Source organism: Tupaia chinensis, unplaced genomic scaffold (genome assembly GCF_000334495.1).
Source record: "Tupaia chinensis unplaced genomic scaffold, TupChi_1.0 Scaffold000360_1, whole genome shotgun sequence".
Classification (NCBI taxonomy): domain Eukaryota; kingdom Metazoa; phylum Chordata; class Mammalia; order Scandentia; family Tupaiidae; genus Tupaia; species Tupaia belangeri.
Window position 1 is genome coordinate 1,696,428 of NW_006159856.1, and position 18,053 is coordinate 1,714,480.

The 18,053-nt window shown below is 43.8% G+C and overlaps 1 protein-coding gene across 2 annotated transcripts in view; it reads right to left on the reverse strand.

The window, feature by feature from the left end:
- Positions 1-18,053, reverse strand: part of ZFYVE28 (zinc finger FYVE-type containing 28) — a 117,506-nt gene that overhangs the window by 55,193 nt on the left and 44,260 nt on the right. For both annotated transcript variants that reach the window (XM_006152912.2, XM_006152911.3), the window contains exon 7: positions 5,032-6,348. In XM_006152912.2, coding sequence (XP_006152974.1) covers positions 5,032-6,348 — 1,317 coding nt within the window. The remainder of the gene's footprint in view (positions 1-5,031; positions 6,349-18,053) is intronic.

Genomic DNA, 18,053 nt, shown 5'->3' on the forward strand with positions numbered 1-18,053 from the left:
TCATGCCACGCGTGTGTGTGTGCGTGCGCAAGATCCCAAGAGGAGAATGGAGGAGAAGGGATTGCGGCGTGGCCGTCCCCCTGGGGTGTGATTTCTTGCTTTCTGTCTGTCTTTTTGGTGAGCGCATGCGCCCTATAGCAAAAACCTCTCCAAAAAAAAAAAATCTTCCCATATTGTTATCAAAAAATTTGTGATAGTTTCATATCAACCTTGGAATAAAATGATTCACTTGCTACTGAGCTAAATCTGAGGCCCTGAGGAAGAAAGCTTTTGAAAAAGACATTTGAAAAAGACTTTATTCCAGGGACCAGCAGTTAGCGTAATGGCTATATCACTGGACTCTCATGTAGTTGACTGCAGTTCGAGTCCCAGACCCAGTGGCTTAAACTCACGCCAGGCGCGTATGCATGCGTGCCCAAGATCCCGAGAGGAGAATGGAGGAGAAGGGATTGCGGCGTGGCTATCCCCCCAGGGGGTTATTTCTCGCTTTCTGTCTCTCTGTCTCTCTCTGTCTGGCTGGCGAGCGCACGTGCCCTATAGCAAAAACCTCTCAAAAAAAAGACTTTATTCCATTTGACATGGCCATAAAGCTTGGGCTGCATCTCAAAAATGGCCTTATTAAAAATAAGAGAAGCCACTTGTTACAGTACCATCTATAATTGCAAAAGTCTGGAAATGACCCTGAGGCAAACACCAGGGCTGACCGAGTGAGTGTACACTGGCGTCCTACTCAGCTGTAAAGGAAAGGGGGGACATCTCTCAAAAGTACCATAGAATGGCCGCAGGGTGAGAAGATTGGGAAAACAAGGTGGAGAAGAATGATGGCAGTAGGAGACCTTTCACCAAATCACCAAATAAGGTGGGGAAGGGTAAATACATGTGTGTATCTGTATCTCTCTCTCTCTCTCTCTCTCTCCATATATATATATATATACACACACGTGTGTGTGTGTAAAGATATGTGCGTATACACACACACACACACACAAACACAAACACAGTGGGTCGTCTGAAAAGTTGTGATGCATTTTTACATAAAAAAAAATTTAAAAATACATTATGAGTTTTCCAGTGACCCAACAATATATACAGCTTTGCTTATATTTCTTAAAAATTAAAGGATAAATTATACGTGTATGTGTGTGTGTATATGTGTGTGTGTGTGTGTGCGTATTTATAGTTTTGCTATAGGGCACATGTGCTTGCGAAAGAGAACAAAAGAGAAAGAGTGATTTCTCACTCCCTAAGGGGAATGGCCATGCCACAATCTCTTTTCCTCCACTCTCCTCTTAGGATTTTGGGCACACATACACACGTACTCAGTGTGTTTTTCAAGCCCCCTGGGGTCTGGGACCAGAACCATGAAGTCAGCCATGTGTGATCTAGCTGCCTTAACCACTACATCACTGGCCGCCCTCCAGATTTTTAGACTGTTATTTTTGGGGCCAAGAGAGAATGAGGTGAAATGGCAGACTTCTCTTGGTGTATTTTATTTGGCAGGATTGATTGAGAACCATGCAAATATTTCACATAATTATAAAACTGAATTAAATGTAACTTAATTGGCAATTTCAATACATCTAATTCTAAATGAAGCAAGTTAACTTGACTATGAGTAAAGTTGGGGGCATAACCTCAAAAAGAAGGATTTCAAGTGACTTTAAGCAATCAGTGAGCTGTATATTTTAATGGGATGTGCCTTAAGGGCAAAAATAACTGTGTATAAAAATTTAGACCAGGAGCTAAATAATGACACAAGGGTAAAACGTGATGCTCCGTGTAAGTGACTCTCATGGGAAAGTTCCGGATTCATATTTGGAGATGTCTCTGAATACGCCAGGTACATGCATGTGTGTGATCTGGGGCTGGCTGAAGATAGGAGGTGGATCATAGCAAGAAGAACCTGTTTGGGGGATGCTGTCTCTCTGTCTTTCTCTCACTCAGTCACTCACTCACTCAGTCAATAAACACATACATAAATAAACAAACAAACAAACTTAACCAAAAAATAATAATAATAGCCAGGGCCAACAGATGGTGTAGCAGTTACATCACTGGATTCACACATGGCTGACTATATTTCAAGTCCCAGATTTAGAGGCTTGAAACTCACACTGGGTATGTGTGTGTGCATGCCCAATATCCCAGGAGAACAGAGGAAAAGGGATTGCAGCATGGCCATCCCCCCAGGGGGTAATTTCCTGCTTTCTGTCTCTGTCTCTTCAGCAAGCACATGTGCCCTATAACAAAGATCTGTCTCAAAAAAAAAAAAAAGCCATAGGGCATGTACTTGCCAGAGAGAGAGGCTGAGAGACAGACAGACAGACAGACAGAGAGGGAAAGTAAGAAAGTATTCTTTAGCAGGGACAGCCACAGCGTAATCCCTTCCCTCCATCCTCCTCTTGGAATTTTGGGCTCATGTGCACATGCACCTGGCAAGTTTTTCACGCTGGAGGGTCCAGAACTTGAACTGGGCTGTTGGCCATGAGAGATCCAGCTGCCTCAACCACCACACCACTATCTAACCCAATAAACACTTTTTAAAAATCTTAGATAATAACCAGTGTTGATAAGGACATGAAGAAATTGGTACCCTCCTATAGAGCTAGTGGAATGTAAACTGCAGCCACTTTGAAGGATGATTTGAAAGTTCTTCAAAAAGTTAAACTTGGGAGGAACCAGCAGTTAGCGTAATGGCTATGTCGCTGGACTCCCACATAGTCGACCGCGGTTCGTGTCCCGGACCCGGTGGCTTAAAACTCACGCCGGGCGCGTGTGCGTGCGTGCCCAAGATCCTGAGAGGAGAATGGAGGAGAAGGCGTGACCATCCCCCCTGGGGGGTGATTTCTCGCTTTCTGTCTCTATGTCTCTCTCTGTCTGTCTGGCGAGCGCACGCTCCCTACAGTGAAAATCTCTCCAAAAAAAAAAAAAGTTAAACTTGGGGACCAGCAGTTGGCGTAATGGCTGTGTCGCTGGACACCCACGTAGTCGACTGTGGTTCAAGTCCCGAACCTGGTGGCTTAAACTCACACCAGGCGCCTGTGCATGAGTGCCCAAGATCCCGAGAGGAGAATGGAGGAGAAGGGATTGCAGTGTGGCCATCCCCCCTAGGGAGTGATTTCTCGCTTTCTGGCTCTCTGTCTCTCTGTCTTTCTGGTGAACGTACACACCCTATACCAAAAACTCTCAAAAAAAAAAAAAAAGGTTAAACTTGGAGTTACCATATATGATCCATCAATTCTCCTTTTAGAAACCTCAAAGAACTGAAAACATTTGTCCACGCAAAAACCTGTACACAATCTTTCATAGCAGTATTATTTTTTATTTTTTTAAGTGAGAGTTTTGCTATAGGGTGCATGTGCTCTCCAGAGAGACAGAAAGCAAGAAATCAAGGGATGGCCACACTGCAATCCCTTCACCTCCAATCTACTCTCAGGATTTTGGGCATGTATGCACACTCACCATGTATGAGTTTCAAGCCTCTGGGTGGGAGACCTGAAGCACAGTCGGCCACGTGGGAGTCCAGTGACATAACTGTTACACCATCTGCTGGTCCCCATAGCAGTATTATTACAATGGCCAGAAAGTAGAAACAACACACACATCCCTCCTGGGAGTGGGGAAACAAAAGGTAGTCTGCCCACCCACTGAATAGTATTCTGTCCTAAGAAGAAAGGAAGCACTGACACCGCTACAATGCCGTGAACCCTGAAAACATGCTCGGTGAAAGAAGCCCGTCGCGAGAGGTCACATACTACATGATTCCATCCATATGAGCACCCAGAAGAGGCAAGTCCATAGAGGCCAAAAGTAGACTGGAGTTTGCCAGGGGCTGGGGAGAGGGGATGAGAAGCAGCTACGGCCAGCTCCAGGGTCCACACCACTCCCGCAGCCTCCAGCCCTGAAAAGGGCTGCACAGCTCAGGCCATAGAGGCCTTGGAGCTCTCATCAGCAGCGGGGGGGAAGAGCAGCCCTGATAGTCACCAGGTCCTAGCCGCTCCTCATTCGTGCCACCTGGGGGGACCGTGGCCACATGCTCCCTGGGGAGAACAGGCACGTGGAGGCTTACTGGAGAGAGGGCTGATCAAACTGACAATACGGCGACCATGGTGGACCACCAAGGCTGCCCTGGCACCTTCGTTTCCACCCGGTCTCCAACGTCAAGGGTAAGGTGGGCACAGGGCAAGAGCTGGGTCAATGCTTATTGACTCTGCTTTGTTCAAGACAAATCCAGAAGAGTAGAGGGCAAGGAAAGAGAAAGCAGCCTTGGGTCTAAGGTAGCATGCCTGTGTCACCGTCCTGAAGACCTCACCCATCTGCCTTCCCAGCCTCCTGCCTCTGGGGAGAGAGGTAAGAAGGATCCAAGTGGAGGGGAGATGAGGGCATGGGAGAGTCCACCCTATCTCGCCTCACTGCAAGGAGAGGGGAAGAGGATTGAGCCCTGGGAAGGCAGGGGTCCTGGGATACTGCCTGAGACTTTGCTGAGGGTGGTCTCAGGTTTCCCCATGGTCCCTGAGGCCTATGCCCACTACCAAGGCTCTATGCATCTCATTCAGCCCTGTGTGAGCTGGACAGCCATGGTGGTCAACAATGAGGAATGGACAGCAGCATGCTCAGACACAGCCCAGGGCCACGGCAAGGCACCAGTGCCATGGCCTTCTAGCCACTGCCCGGGCCACCCATGCTCAGCTCACACCAGGGTCAGGATGGGCTATGGTGATGAAAGGGGGCAGACTGAGAGCTTGGCACTGTGTCTGCGCCACTTGAAAAATGCCTGTACCATCAGAAACAGGAGGTCGGGGCCCATGGAGGACACTTCTTGGCTGATTAACTTTTTGCAGGGTGGGTGCTCCCAGGGCTAGCCCACCTCACACACAGACAGGCCACACATCGGAGCCTGGCCCTGCACCTGCCAGTGGCCAAGAAGCTCCAGACAGAAACCACCGTAAGACTCTGAGCATCAGCCCACACCATGTGCTCCAAATGCAGGGAGAGGACAAATCCAGCCCCCGGACCAGAAACAGCTCTTACCTGGGGCCTGACAAGCACCGAGGGTCCTCCTGGGCCGTATCATCATGCTGATTCTCCCCGCTGGCTGAGGGTCTCTCTTCATCCTGCTCTCTGGCTTTTGACTCCTGTGGCTGTGCCACCTCACCCTCTGCTCGCAAACCACTTGCCGTGTCCACTGGGGAACCTGAGGGGTGTGCCAGGCACTTGTTGGGAGCAGAGGTTTTGGGCTCCTGCTTGTCAGAGGCATCTCCTGTGGGCAGGGGAGCCTCGGGAGCAGACCGGGCCTCATCCAGTCTCTCCAGGCCCTTGTCACTGGTCTTGGCTAAGCCTGCAGCATAAGAGGCACTGATGACACCTCCTGGGCTACACTTTTCCCTCACACGCTCCGCGGCATCCTCCCTGCCGTCCCCACAGCTCCCGCAGCACACACAGGAATTAAGGAGGCAGTTGGTGGCCGCGGTGCTGAGTTTATGGGAGCTACCCTCTGTCCCCTCGGCCACAGGCTCCGATGGGGAAATGCCATGGCCTAGGGCTTCCTGAGTGGAGGCAGCGGAGTCCAGGGAGGTGGGGGACTTGGGATTGAAAATGACTGTGGCTGAGAGCTTCATGCCCCCCGTCCGGTGGGCGATCATCTCAGCCGTCTCTGCGTCGTCCCCACTCACCTCCCAGCCGTCCAGGTACAGCTGCGAGTCCAGGCAGCTGCAGGAGTTGGAGCCCGAGAGGCTGGCTACCCGCAATTTGTCATCTTCGATGTTGTTGTTGTTGCTCAAGTCCTCCGCCTTTTCCGTGGTAGGCACACTGACCCCCACCACTCTGTTCTGCTCACCCTGTCCTCTCTCCTGCGAGGTGGCACAAGTGCTGCCCACCCACCCGAATGGGCCACTCGGGGACTCAGGCCTGGCAGGGGCTTCTGCTGCCCCTTCTACATCATCCATGAAGAATACCCGCTCCTCTTCATCGCTGCCTGACTGCAGCCGCGCTCTGCTTGGAGAGGCCTCCCCACAGGGGCTGCCTTCGACTCCGGGCCTGTGCGCAGGGGACTGGCAGGCGCTGGGTGGTGAGAGCAGAGAGGACATCTCGTCCCCTGCCCTGTGGACCATGCGGTTGAGCTGCTCCAGCTCCTGGTCATCGTACTGCATGGAGCAGGCCAGCTCTGCCTCTGGGTTTTTGGCCTTGGCTGAAAGTGGCTCCTCCGGGGGAAGGGGTGTGGAAAAGGCTGGTGCCAGGGCAGTGGGAACCTGGACATCTGCCCGGATGGGGAACTCCACATCCTGGGAAATGCAGAGGTTCCGCTCCAGTGTGTGCAGCTCCTCCTCTGTCAGCGTCTGAAGCAAATCCCTGCAACGGTCAAGACAAAAAACAAAAGTGAGGATCCCAAAGGCTGCAGCAGCCTCCTTGGCCGAGAGTAGACACAGGACCCTGAATGCTTGCAACTAACTTCACACAGCACAGGGAGGTTTCCTCTGACACAAAACGAGGCGCACATCTCCAGGTCAGGACAACGGCTTTCAAGGTGGCTGAGTTGATTCTAAGATAGCTTCTTTCTAAAAATGTGATTCTGCAATTTCTCACTAAAAACAAGAAAGTCCTGAATTTTAGGGATGTTTTGATTGCATTGGTAAAAATGTAAAGGCCTAGCCTCAGTAGCAGCACAGGCAGTAGCATACTGAACTGTGGTGCTGGAAGCCACATGGTGCACTGCAGGTTTGCATCCCTGGCCCGGTCGACCTGAAACACAGACAGTGCCCAAGATCCTGAAGAGCTGGAGGACTGGGGAAGGGAATGGCAAAGTGACAAGATCCTGTTGATGGTGCTTCTCTCTCTCATGTGTACACATGTGCTGTGAAAAAAGATAAAAAATAAACTTTAAGGAGTAAAAAAAAAATGTTGATTTACAAAAAGACTTTAATCCTTTCATTCCACAAATAATATCAAGCATCAACTCTGTGCCAGGCACTGGGTACTGGGGATGCTCAGGAAGAAGACAGGCATGGGTGCTGCCCTTACAGGGTTACCCTCCAGTGGGTGTGGCAGATAACATACACATATTTATATAAATAGTGACTGAAGTGTGATGGTAACTGCAACAAAAGAAAACGCAAGCCACTAAGCAGGGTACAGCAAGGCATCTGGTTTAGTCTGGGAAGCCTTCCTGGAGGAAGGGGCATTGGTGCTGAGACCCAAAGGTGCAGTTGATTACATGATGATGGCTAGGATAAGTCTACAGCAGGTCCTACAGAGCAACCACACATTGCTGACTACTGGGAAAAGCCCAGGCTGTGTCTGAGGTCTGAGTCCCATGATAAACATTCCAGCACAGTCATGGGACATGCAGGAGAGTGCACTTCTCAGAACTGTCCAGTTCGCTGAGCTTTCTTTCATATACCCATGTGAACAGCATCAAGATCAAAAAATAAAACATGGGGGATCAGCAGGTGGCGTGGTGGTTGGGCTGCTGGACTTCCACAAGGCTGACCGTGGTTTGAGCCTTGGACTTGGCAGCTTGCTTTCTCACATTCCCTCTCTCTGTCTCTCTGTCTAGTCAAATTAAAATAATAATAAAAAATAATAATAATTAAACTAAATAAATAATTCTTTTTAAAAAATAAATAAGTAAACCGTGAACTAGGACCTCAGGCTGCCCTCATGTGCCTCTCCAGGCATTCTCCACGTTTCCTGACTCAAGGCTAAGGTAATCTCACCTGCTTTGATCCTCTGGAGAAATAGGCATTTGCAGTCTACAATATTTTGTGACTGACTTTGTTTGTCAATGTTATATTTTGTAGACTTACCAGTTATAATATAGGATGCCCAGTTAAATTTGAATTTCAGATAAACAACAAATACTTCTTTTTATTTTTATTTATTTATTTTTTTGAGAGACAGATTTTTGCTACAGGGTGTGTGTACTCACCAGAGAGAGATGGCCATGCCACAATCTCTTCTCCTCCATTCTCCTTTCACGATTCTAGACATGTATTACATATGCCTGGTATGAGTTTTAGGCCGCCAGGTCCAGGACTTGAACAGCGTTCCGACACGTGGGAGTCCAGTGCTTTAACCACCACCTGCTGGCCCATTCTATTTTTTTGGTTTTTGGAGCAGTTTTTATTATACAGCACGTGCGCTCACCAGACAGACAGAGACAGAGAGACAGAAAACGAGAAATCACCCCCCAGGGGGGATGGCCACATCACAATCCCTTCTCCTCCATTCTCCTCCTGGGATCTTGGGCACACACGCACATGCGCCTGGCATGAGTTTAAGCCACCGGGTCCGGGACTTGAACCACGGTCGACTACGTGGGAGTCCAGCAACATAGCCATTTACGCTAACTGCTGGTCCCACCTTTTCCCATTCTTAATGGAGTGTTTTGGTGAAGTGAAGTTTTAAATTTTAGTAAAATGTGATATATCTTATTTTTTCTTTATAGTTGGTGTTTTTGTGTCCTGTTTAAGACATCTTTGCCTACTCCAGGATCACGAAGACATCCCTGATTATTTTTTTCTAAAACCTTTATTATTTTCACATTTATATCTCCTATATCTGATATTGGTATTTGTATCAGTAAGTAATGAAACTGATTTTATACCAACTCTGTCTGGAGTTTACTTTTGAATATGATTGTGGTAAGGATCCAGAGAGAGAGTTCCATGTGAGACGCGTCTTTCTTACATGGATACCTATGCACTCATCCATTTACTGGGGGGAGACAAAGTCATTCTCCACTGTTCTGCTTCATCATAAACCAGGGAAGCACGTAGGGGCTGGTCTACTTCTCGACTTTCGATTCTGTCGAATGGGCCAGAGTCCCATCACTGCACTACATTTGCCCACGTTACTACAGCTTTACAAACAGGAAGTGTCCCTAGCTTTGTTGGTTATGAAGCACATTAAACAGAAATATATACATACGGCTCCCTAGAGACACACAGGGATGGTCACAGCAGCACTATTTGTGGAAACTGCCCAAACCCAACAAAAGTAGACTAGATAAAAAAATCTTTGTCTTGGCTATTCCAGAACCCTTTCATTTCCATAAGAAATTAATTAGTTCGTCAGGCCCAGCCTTGGTGATACAGGCAGTGGCATACTGAACTGCGCTGCTGAAAGCCATACACCTACCTGGCTGTAGGTTCAGATCCTGAGTCAATCTGAAACTTGCCAGGTGCGTGTACCCAAGATCCCGACTAGCTGGAAGGTTGGAGGGAGGGGATCAAGGCAGACTGAGACACTGTTCAGGGTGCCTGTCTCTCTTTTCCCCTCTGTCCCCTCCTTTTTTTTTTTTTTCATGTAGGCGTGCACATGGATATTCTCTCTCACGAAAGAAATACAATTTAAAAGAAAGATTAGAAATTAGTTTTTCTTTTTTAATCTCAACATTGCAATTTTTTAAAAAGAACTATTTTATTTAACTTTCTTCCTACCTATCTTTCTTTCTCTCTCTCTCTCTCTCTCTCTCTCTCTCTTTCCTTCTTTCTTTTAATTTTACCAGAGAGGGACAGAGTGAGAGAAAGAGAGAAAGTGAGAAATCACCCCCAGGGGGTATGACCATATTGTAATCCCTTCTCCTCCATTCTCCTCTTGGGATCTTGGGCACACATGCACACACGCCTGACATGAGTTTAAGTCACCAGATCCGGGACTCGAACCACGGTCAACTACCTGGGAGTCCAGCAACATAGTCATTACGTCAACTGTTGGTCCCCGATTTGTCTTATTTCTTCCATGAGAGAAAGAGATAGAGACAGACAGATAGATAAACACCCCCTCATACTGCAACTTACCCCAGCCTCAGTCAGTGTGAGCCTGACATGCACAGAGAGGCCTCAGGACACGAACTCTGGACTTTCCTATGTGCATCTAACATCACAGAGCACTGCATTACTGCTGTACCTTCATCTGGTCCCATTCAGTCTCTACTTCTAATTTTAGTTCTCTTGCTATCCCCACTACACTTGACACCTTGAGCCTGTCAAAGTCATGCATGATGGCTGGAATTAACCACTTCCAAATTCCTATTAATGTTATTATTATTTTTTTTTGGAGAGGTTTTTGCTATAGGGTGCGTGCACTTGCCCGACAGACAGAGGGAGACAGAGAGATAGAAAGTGAGAAATCACCCCCCAGGGGTGATGGCCATGCTGCAATCCCTTCTTCTCCATTCTCCTCTCGGGATCTTGGGCATGCACACACATGTGCCCAGCGTGAGTTTAAGCCACCGGGTCTGGGACTCGAGCCATGGTCAGCTACATGGGAGTTCAGCGACATAGCCATTACACTAACTGCTGGTCCCCTATTATTGTTATTTTGACCTCCTCCCATGAATCATGAATGTTTATAATGGCATCTTGAATAGTGATTTCTTTCCAAAAGGTTTTTTTTTTTTTTTAATTGCCAGAGGGCACATGAACTCACCAGAGAGAGAAAACAGGAGAGGAGAAAAAAATCATCTATCTTGTCGGGTATTTGGGCACGTATGCATACATGCTTAATGTGTGCTTTTCAAGCTGCTGGAATGAGGATTTGAACCACAGTCAGCCATGTGAGATCAGGCACCCTTCACCACTTGGCTATGGAGCTGGCCCACCAGAGGTTTTCCATTTATTTTGCCCAGATACATCAGTGGAATCATTATCTATGGGAGCTGTAGTCTTATAAAATGTATTTCTTAAATAATAAGGTTTGAAAGTTAAAATGACTCCTCGACCCATGGGCTGCAGAATGGAAGCTGTGTTAGCAGGCACAAAAAACATGTATCTGTGTACATCTCCATTAGAGTTATTAGATGACCAGGAACATGGTCAATGAAGAATAAAACCATGAAGGGAATATTTTTTCCTGTTCAGTAGGTCTCAACAGAGGTCTTAAATAAAGTATTCGGTAAACACCAGGCCAGCAGATGTATGACGGTTATGTTGCTGGACTCCCACATGGCCAACTGTGGTTCAAGTCCTGGCATGTGTGTATGCATGCCCAAGATCCCAGGAGGAAAATAGAGGAAAAGGGACTATGGTGTGGCCATCCCCCTGGGGGGTGATTTTTCATTTTGCCTCTCATTGTCTCTCTCTCCCAGCAAGCACACATGCCCTAAGGCGTAAACCTCTAAATATGTGTGTGTGTGTGTGTGTGTGTGTGTGTGTTTTTTTACAATAAACTATGTTATAATAGCAGGTTGTCAGAAAAGTCACGATACATTTTTGCATAGAAAAATACGTCATGACTTTTCCAACAACTCAATGGACGCATTGTCATCTAGGCTTTATTGTTCCATTTACAGAGCAAAGGCAGGGTAGATTTAGCATATTTCTTAAGAGTCTCAAGACTTTCAGAATGGTAAATGAGCGCTGGGTTCAACTTAAAATCACCAGTTGTATTAGTTCTTAACAAGAGAGGAATCCTGTCCTTTGAAGCTTTGAATTGAGGTATTGACTTCTCTAGCTATACAAGTCCTGCATGGCATTGGCTTCCAATAGAAGAATGTTTCATCTACATTGAAAATCTGTTTTGCTTTATTCATTTATTTTAGTTTTTGCTATAGGGCATGTGCACTTGCTAGAGAGAAACAGCAAGAGGGAAAGTGGGAAATCACCACCCGGGGAAAGGACCACACTATAATCCCTTTTCCTTTTGGGATTTTGGGCATGAGCTCACAAACACCCAGCATGTGTTTCAAGCTGGTCCCTCTTTTTTAAGATATTTCTTTTTTGGGGAACAGCAGGTGGTGCAGTGGTTAAGGCACTGGACACTTCCACATATCTGACCATGGTTTGAGTTCTGGACTTGGTGGCTTGCTTTCTCACTTCCCTCTCTCTCTGTTTCTGTGTCTCTCTGGTCAAATTAAAATAAATGAATGAATAAGTAAAACTAAATAAATAATTTTAAAAAGATATTTTTTCCTTAATTCAAGGAACATTTTTTAAAATAATTATTTTATTTAACTTTATTTATTTACTTATTTTAATTTGACCAGTGAGGATAGAGTGAGAGAGAGAGCAAGCAAGCCATCAGGTCCAGGATTCAAATCTCATTCGGCCATGTAGGAATTCAGTGCTCCTAACCACCATGCCACCTGCTGGCCCTACAAAAAGGTTTTTAAATAATGGATTCTTTTTCCTTAATATCTCAGACTAAGAATATTTTCTATTTCTTCTTTTGTTAGCTTTGATTAGTTGCTTTTTTCTTTATGAATTTGTTCATTTCATTTAAAATGTCAAGTTTATTTATATAAAGTTGTTCGTAGTGGGAACCAGCAGTTAGCGTAATGGCTATGTCACTGGACTCCCATGTAGTCAACCGCAGTTTGCGTCCCGGACCCGGTGGCTTAGAACTCACGCCGGGCACGTGTGCGTGCGTGCCCATGATCCCAAGAGGACAATGGAGGAGAAGGGATTGCAGCATGACCATCCCCCCGAGGGGTGATTCCTCGCTTTCTGTCTCTATGTCTCTGTCTGTCTGGTGAGCGTACGCGCCCTATAATGAAAACCTCTCCAAAAAAAAAAAAACTTGTTCATAGTCTCCTCTTACTATCATTTTGATGTCATTTTGATGTGTATCAGGTCTGTAGTGATGTCTCCTTTCCATTCATCTCCTTCCGAGTGGTGATTTATGTTCTCTTTTCCCTTGAGTAGTCTTGCTAGGGATTATCTATTTTATTAATCTTCTAAAAAATAACTTTGACTTTGTTGATTTTTCTCTGCTGTATATTTCTTTTCTTTAAGGAAAAAAACATTTATTTATCTTTTTGTTGTGATTTTCAAGCCACTGGGTCCAGGACTCAAACCACAATCAGTCATGTGGGAGCCCACTACCTTAACCATCAGGCCCTGCTGGTCCTTTAACCCACCTGTTTAATCTACTTGTTCTTCCTTCCCTCCTTTTTGCATTATTTTGTATTTTTTCCTTCTTTGATTTTGCTAGTTACAAATTTTTAATATTTTAGTATTATCTTAGTATTATGTTGGGTTGTTGAAAAAGTCATGACACATCTTTACATAGAAAAACAGAAAAGTACATTATGACATTCCAACAATCCAATAATAAGCATCCTTCATTTAAAAATTTTCTATTTTTTGGAAACCAGCAGTTAGCGTAATGGCTATGTCGCTGGACTCCCACATAGTCGACCGTGGTTCGTGTCCCGGACCCGGTGGCTTAAAACTCACGCCGGGCGCATGTGCGTGCGTGCCCAAGATCCCGAGAGGAGAATGGAGGAGAAGGGATTGCGGCGTGACCATCCCCCCTGGGGGGTGATTTCTCGCTTTCTGTCTCTATGTCCCTCTCTGTCTGTCTGGCGAGCGCACGCGCCCTACAGTGAAAATCTTTCAAAAAAAAATTTCTATTTTTTCTAATTCCTTTTTAAAATTTTTTATTTTAATTTACATTTAATCACATACACCTTTACAATGTACAATGTTGCCTTTTCCAGCACAAATATCAAGCTTATTAGTCAAGACAAAGACATTAATATATACATTATTATCAGCAAATAGCTTTTCATTTTTTGTCAATTAAACATACTTTTTTTCTTACCCTGTTCCCCTCCCTCCCTCTATTACCCATCCCTGTGTTACCCCTATCCTTAATATCTCTAGTATTTATAGTTGCCCTCCCTGCTACTATATCTTCCAAACTCAGTTTCTGCTATAGAGCACAGACATTCAGTATATATTGAGTGGGGACATACAAAGTCTGTTTTTCATAGTCTGAATTGTTTTGCTTAGTATTAAGTCTTCCATATCTGTCCACTTTGTATCAAATGTCAGGTTCTCATTGTTTTTTATGGCAGAGTAGAATTCCACAGAGTACATATGCCACACTTTTTTCTATCCAGTCATCTAACTTTGGACATTTGGATTGATTCCATGTCCAAGCAATTTTAAATAATGCTGCAATAAACATGGATGTACAAGTGTTTTTCTGACTGAGGGTTTTTCTATCCTTTAGGTAAATACCTAACGGCGGAATTACTGGGTTATATGGTAGTTCTATTGGTAGGTTTATGAAGAATCTCCATATCATTCTCCAAAGTGATTGTACTAATTTGCATTCCTACCAACAGGGTAGGAGAGTTCCCCCATCACCACAGCCTCGCTAGCACTTATCATTATTATTTTTTTTTAATTTTAGCCATTCTGACTGGGGTTAAGGAGTATCTCATTATGGTTTTGATTTGCATTCCCTTATGATAAGAGACGTCAAGCATGTTTTCATATGCTTTTGAGTCATTCATATGTCTTCAGAGAACTGTCTGTTCAGAGAACTGTCTGTTCGGTTCATTATCCCATCTTTTAATTGGATTGTTTTTTGTTTATTTGTGGGGGTTTTTTGTTTTGTTTTGTTTTGTTTAGAGATTTTTGCTATAGGGCGTGTGCACTTGCCAGACAGACAGAGACAGAGAGACAGAAGATGAGAAATCATCCCCCAGGGGGGATGGCCACGCCGTAATCCCTTCTCCATTCTCCTCTCAGGATCTTGGGCACCCAGCATGAGTTTTAAGCCACCGTGTCCGGGACGCGAACCACAATTGACCACGTGGGAGACCAGTGACATAGCTATTACGCTAACTGCTGGTCCCTTTGTGGCTTTTCTTTGTGTGTGTGTGGGTAAGCTTCTTGAGTTCCCTATATATTCCGGTTATCAGTCCTTTATCTGAGGAACAGTTTGCAAATATATTCTCCAACTCTGAGGGTTGTCTTCTCACTCTATTTATTCTTCTGCTCTGCAGAAGCTTCTCAACCTAATATAGTCCGATTTGTCTATTTTGGAGACTATTGCCTGTGATTTGGAGTTCTTTAAGAAGTCTTTGACTACTGGGACCAGCAGTTAGCGTAATGGCTATGTCGGTGGACTCCCACGTAGTCGACCGCGGTTCGTGTCCTGGACCCGGTGGCTTAAACTCACGCCGGGCACGTATGCGTGTGTGCCCAAGATCCCAAGAGGAGAATGGAGGAGAAGGGATGCGGCATGGCCATCCCCCCTGGGGGGTGATTTCCTGCTGTCTCTCTGTCTGGCGAGCGCACGCACCCTAGAGCAAAAACCTCTCCAAAAAAAAAAAAGTCTTTGACTACTTCAAGGTCCCCAAGAGTTTTTTCTGTGTTTTCCAACAGTGTTTTTTCATAGTTTGAGGTTTTATGTTTACATCCTCAATCCATTTTTGAGTTAATTTTTGTTAGTAGTGAGAGATAAGGATCCAATTTCATTCTTCTGCAGGTGAATATCCAGTTCTCCCAGAATCATTTGCTGAAGATTTTCTTTTTCCCACTGGATTGTCTTGTGCCCTTTATCAAGGATCAGTTGGCTGTATATTTTGGGGTTTATTTGGGGGTTCTCAATTCTGTTTCATTGGTCTACCTGTCTGTTTTGTGTGTGTGTGTGTGTGTGTGTGTGTGTGTGTGTGTGTGCCAATAACATGCTGTTTTAATTATCACAGCTCTGTCATATGTTTTGAGGTTGAGAAGTGAGATACCTCCTACTTTATTCCCCTTGCACAATACTGCTTCGGCAACACGGAGATTTTTATGATTTTATTTTTTTTTCTCTATTTCTGTGAGGAATATTTCTGATAGTTTGATCATAATTGCATTAAATTTGTAGATTAACTTGTATAGGATTGACATATTAATTATGCTAATCCTTCCAATCTAGGAACATGGTGTTTTTCCACTTTTTTGTGTCACTTAAAATTTCTTTTTCTAGTGTTTCATAGTTTTCCTTGTAGAGCTCTTTGATGTCTTTGGTAAGGTTTATTCCTAGGTATCTTATTGGTTTTGTGGCTATTGTAAATAGGATTTCTTTCTTCAAGTTTGTCTCAGTTTGCCCATTGTTGGAGTATAAAAATGCTATAGATTTTTTATTTTGTATTTTGCCACTTTACTATATTGATTTATCACTTCCAGGAGTTTTTCTGTGGATTCTTTTTCATTTTCTATGTATAGGATCATATCATCTCCAAATAGCGATGATTTCACTTTTTCTTTTCCTATTTGGATGCCTTTTATTTGACTCTCTTGTCTAATTGCAGTGGTGAGAACTTCTAGTACTACGTTAAGGAGTGGAGAAAGTGGGCATCTTTGTCTTGTACCTGTTTTTAGTGGAAAAGTTTTCAGCTTTTTCCCATTGAGTATGATGTTAGCTATGGGTTTTTCATAGATGGCTTTTATTGTGTTGAAGCAATGTTCCTTCTATGCCAATTTTGCTGAGTATTAATCATGAAGCAATGCTGTATTTTACTGAATGTTTTTTCTGCCTCAATTGATATGATCATATGGCTTTTCTCTTTCCTTTTGTTAATATGATGTCTTATATTTACTGTTTTGCATACATTGAGCCAAAAAAAGTCTACTTGGTCATGGTATATAAACTTTCTAATATGTTGTTGAACATGATTTGCTAGTATCTTGTTGAGAATTTTTGCATCTGTATTCATCAGGGATATTGGACTGAAGTTTTCTTTTTTTGTCATGTCCTTGTCCAGTTTTAGAATTAAGACGATGGAAGTTTCATAGGATGAATTCGGGAGGGTTCCTTCCTTTTGAATTTTTAGAAATAATTTAAGAAAAATAGTGATTAGTTCTTTAAAAGTTTTGTAGAATTCAGAAGTAAAGCCAGCGGGTCCTGGCTCTTATTTGTTGGGAGACTACCTATTATTGATTCAATCTCATTGCTTATTACAGGTTTATTCAGACTTTCTATTTCTTCCTGGTTCAATCTTGGTAATTCATACATGTCCATCTCAGCTAGGTCTTCTTGTTTATTGTCATATAGTTACTCATAGTATTCTCTGATATTTTGTATTTCTGTTATATCCATTGTAATAATGCCTGTTTCCTTGCCGATTTGATTTGTCTGGTTCTTTTCTCTGTTCTTCTTGATTAATCGAGCTAACGGGGGTGTCAATTTTGTTTATCTTCTCAAAGAAACAGCGTTGGTTTTGTTTATTTTCTATATGGTTCTTTTATCCTCGATTTCATTTATTTCTGCTTGAATCTCTACTATTTCTTTTTTCCTGGAATTTTTTTGGGGGGTTGTTGTTGTTTTTCCAGTTCCCTGAGTTGTGCCGTTAGGTTGTTTTATTTGCTACTTGTCTGCTTTTTTCTTGTGGGTACTAGTTGCTATGAACTTTCCTCTTATGACTGCTTTTGCTGTATCCCATAGGTTATAAACACTTCTTATTCATTATCATTAGTTTGTATGAACCTTTTGAATTCAGTCGTAATTTCTTCAGTTTGTAAAGTCACTCAGGAGTAGGCTGTTTAATGTCCATATGTTTCTGAATTTTTGAAGGCTCCTTTTGTAGTTGATTTCTAATTTGACTCCATTACAGTCAGAAAAGATGCTGGATATAGTTTCTATACATATGAATTTGTAAAGCTTGTTTTGTGCCCTATCATGTGGTTAATCTTCAAAAATGCTCCATGTGGGGTGAGAAAAATGTGTATTTTGTGGTAGCTGGGTGAAATACTCTGTAGATGTCTGTCAAGTTCATTTCATGTATGGTATCATTTAGATCTTGTATCTCTGTTTATTTTTTGTCTAAATGATCTGCCCAGAGGAGAGAGTGGGGTGCTGAGATCCTTTACAATTACTGTGGTGCAGTCTCTCTCTCCCTTGAGATCCAACAGTCTCTCTTTGATGTATTTAGGTGTTGCAGTGTTTGATGCGTAGATATTTACAAGTGTTATATCTTTTTGGTGAACAAGTCCTTTTAGTACAACATAATGTCCTTCTTTGTCTCTTCTTACATCTTTCATTGTAAAGTCTATTTTGTCTGATAACAGTATCACAATGCCAGCCTTTTTTTGGGTTTCCATTTTCATGGAATATCTTTTTCCAGCCCTTCACTTTCACTCTATGTGTGTCCTTATCAGTGAGGTATATTTCTTGTAGACAGCATATAGATGGCATATTTTATCCATTCAGTTGGTCTGTATCTTTTAATGAGAGAATTTAATCCATTAACATTCAATGTTATTAATTTCTGCAGCTTTATCCCTGTCATTTTGTTAGCCATTTTCTCAGATGTTTCTTGTTCTCCTATTTCT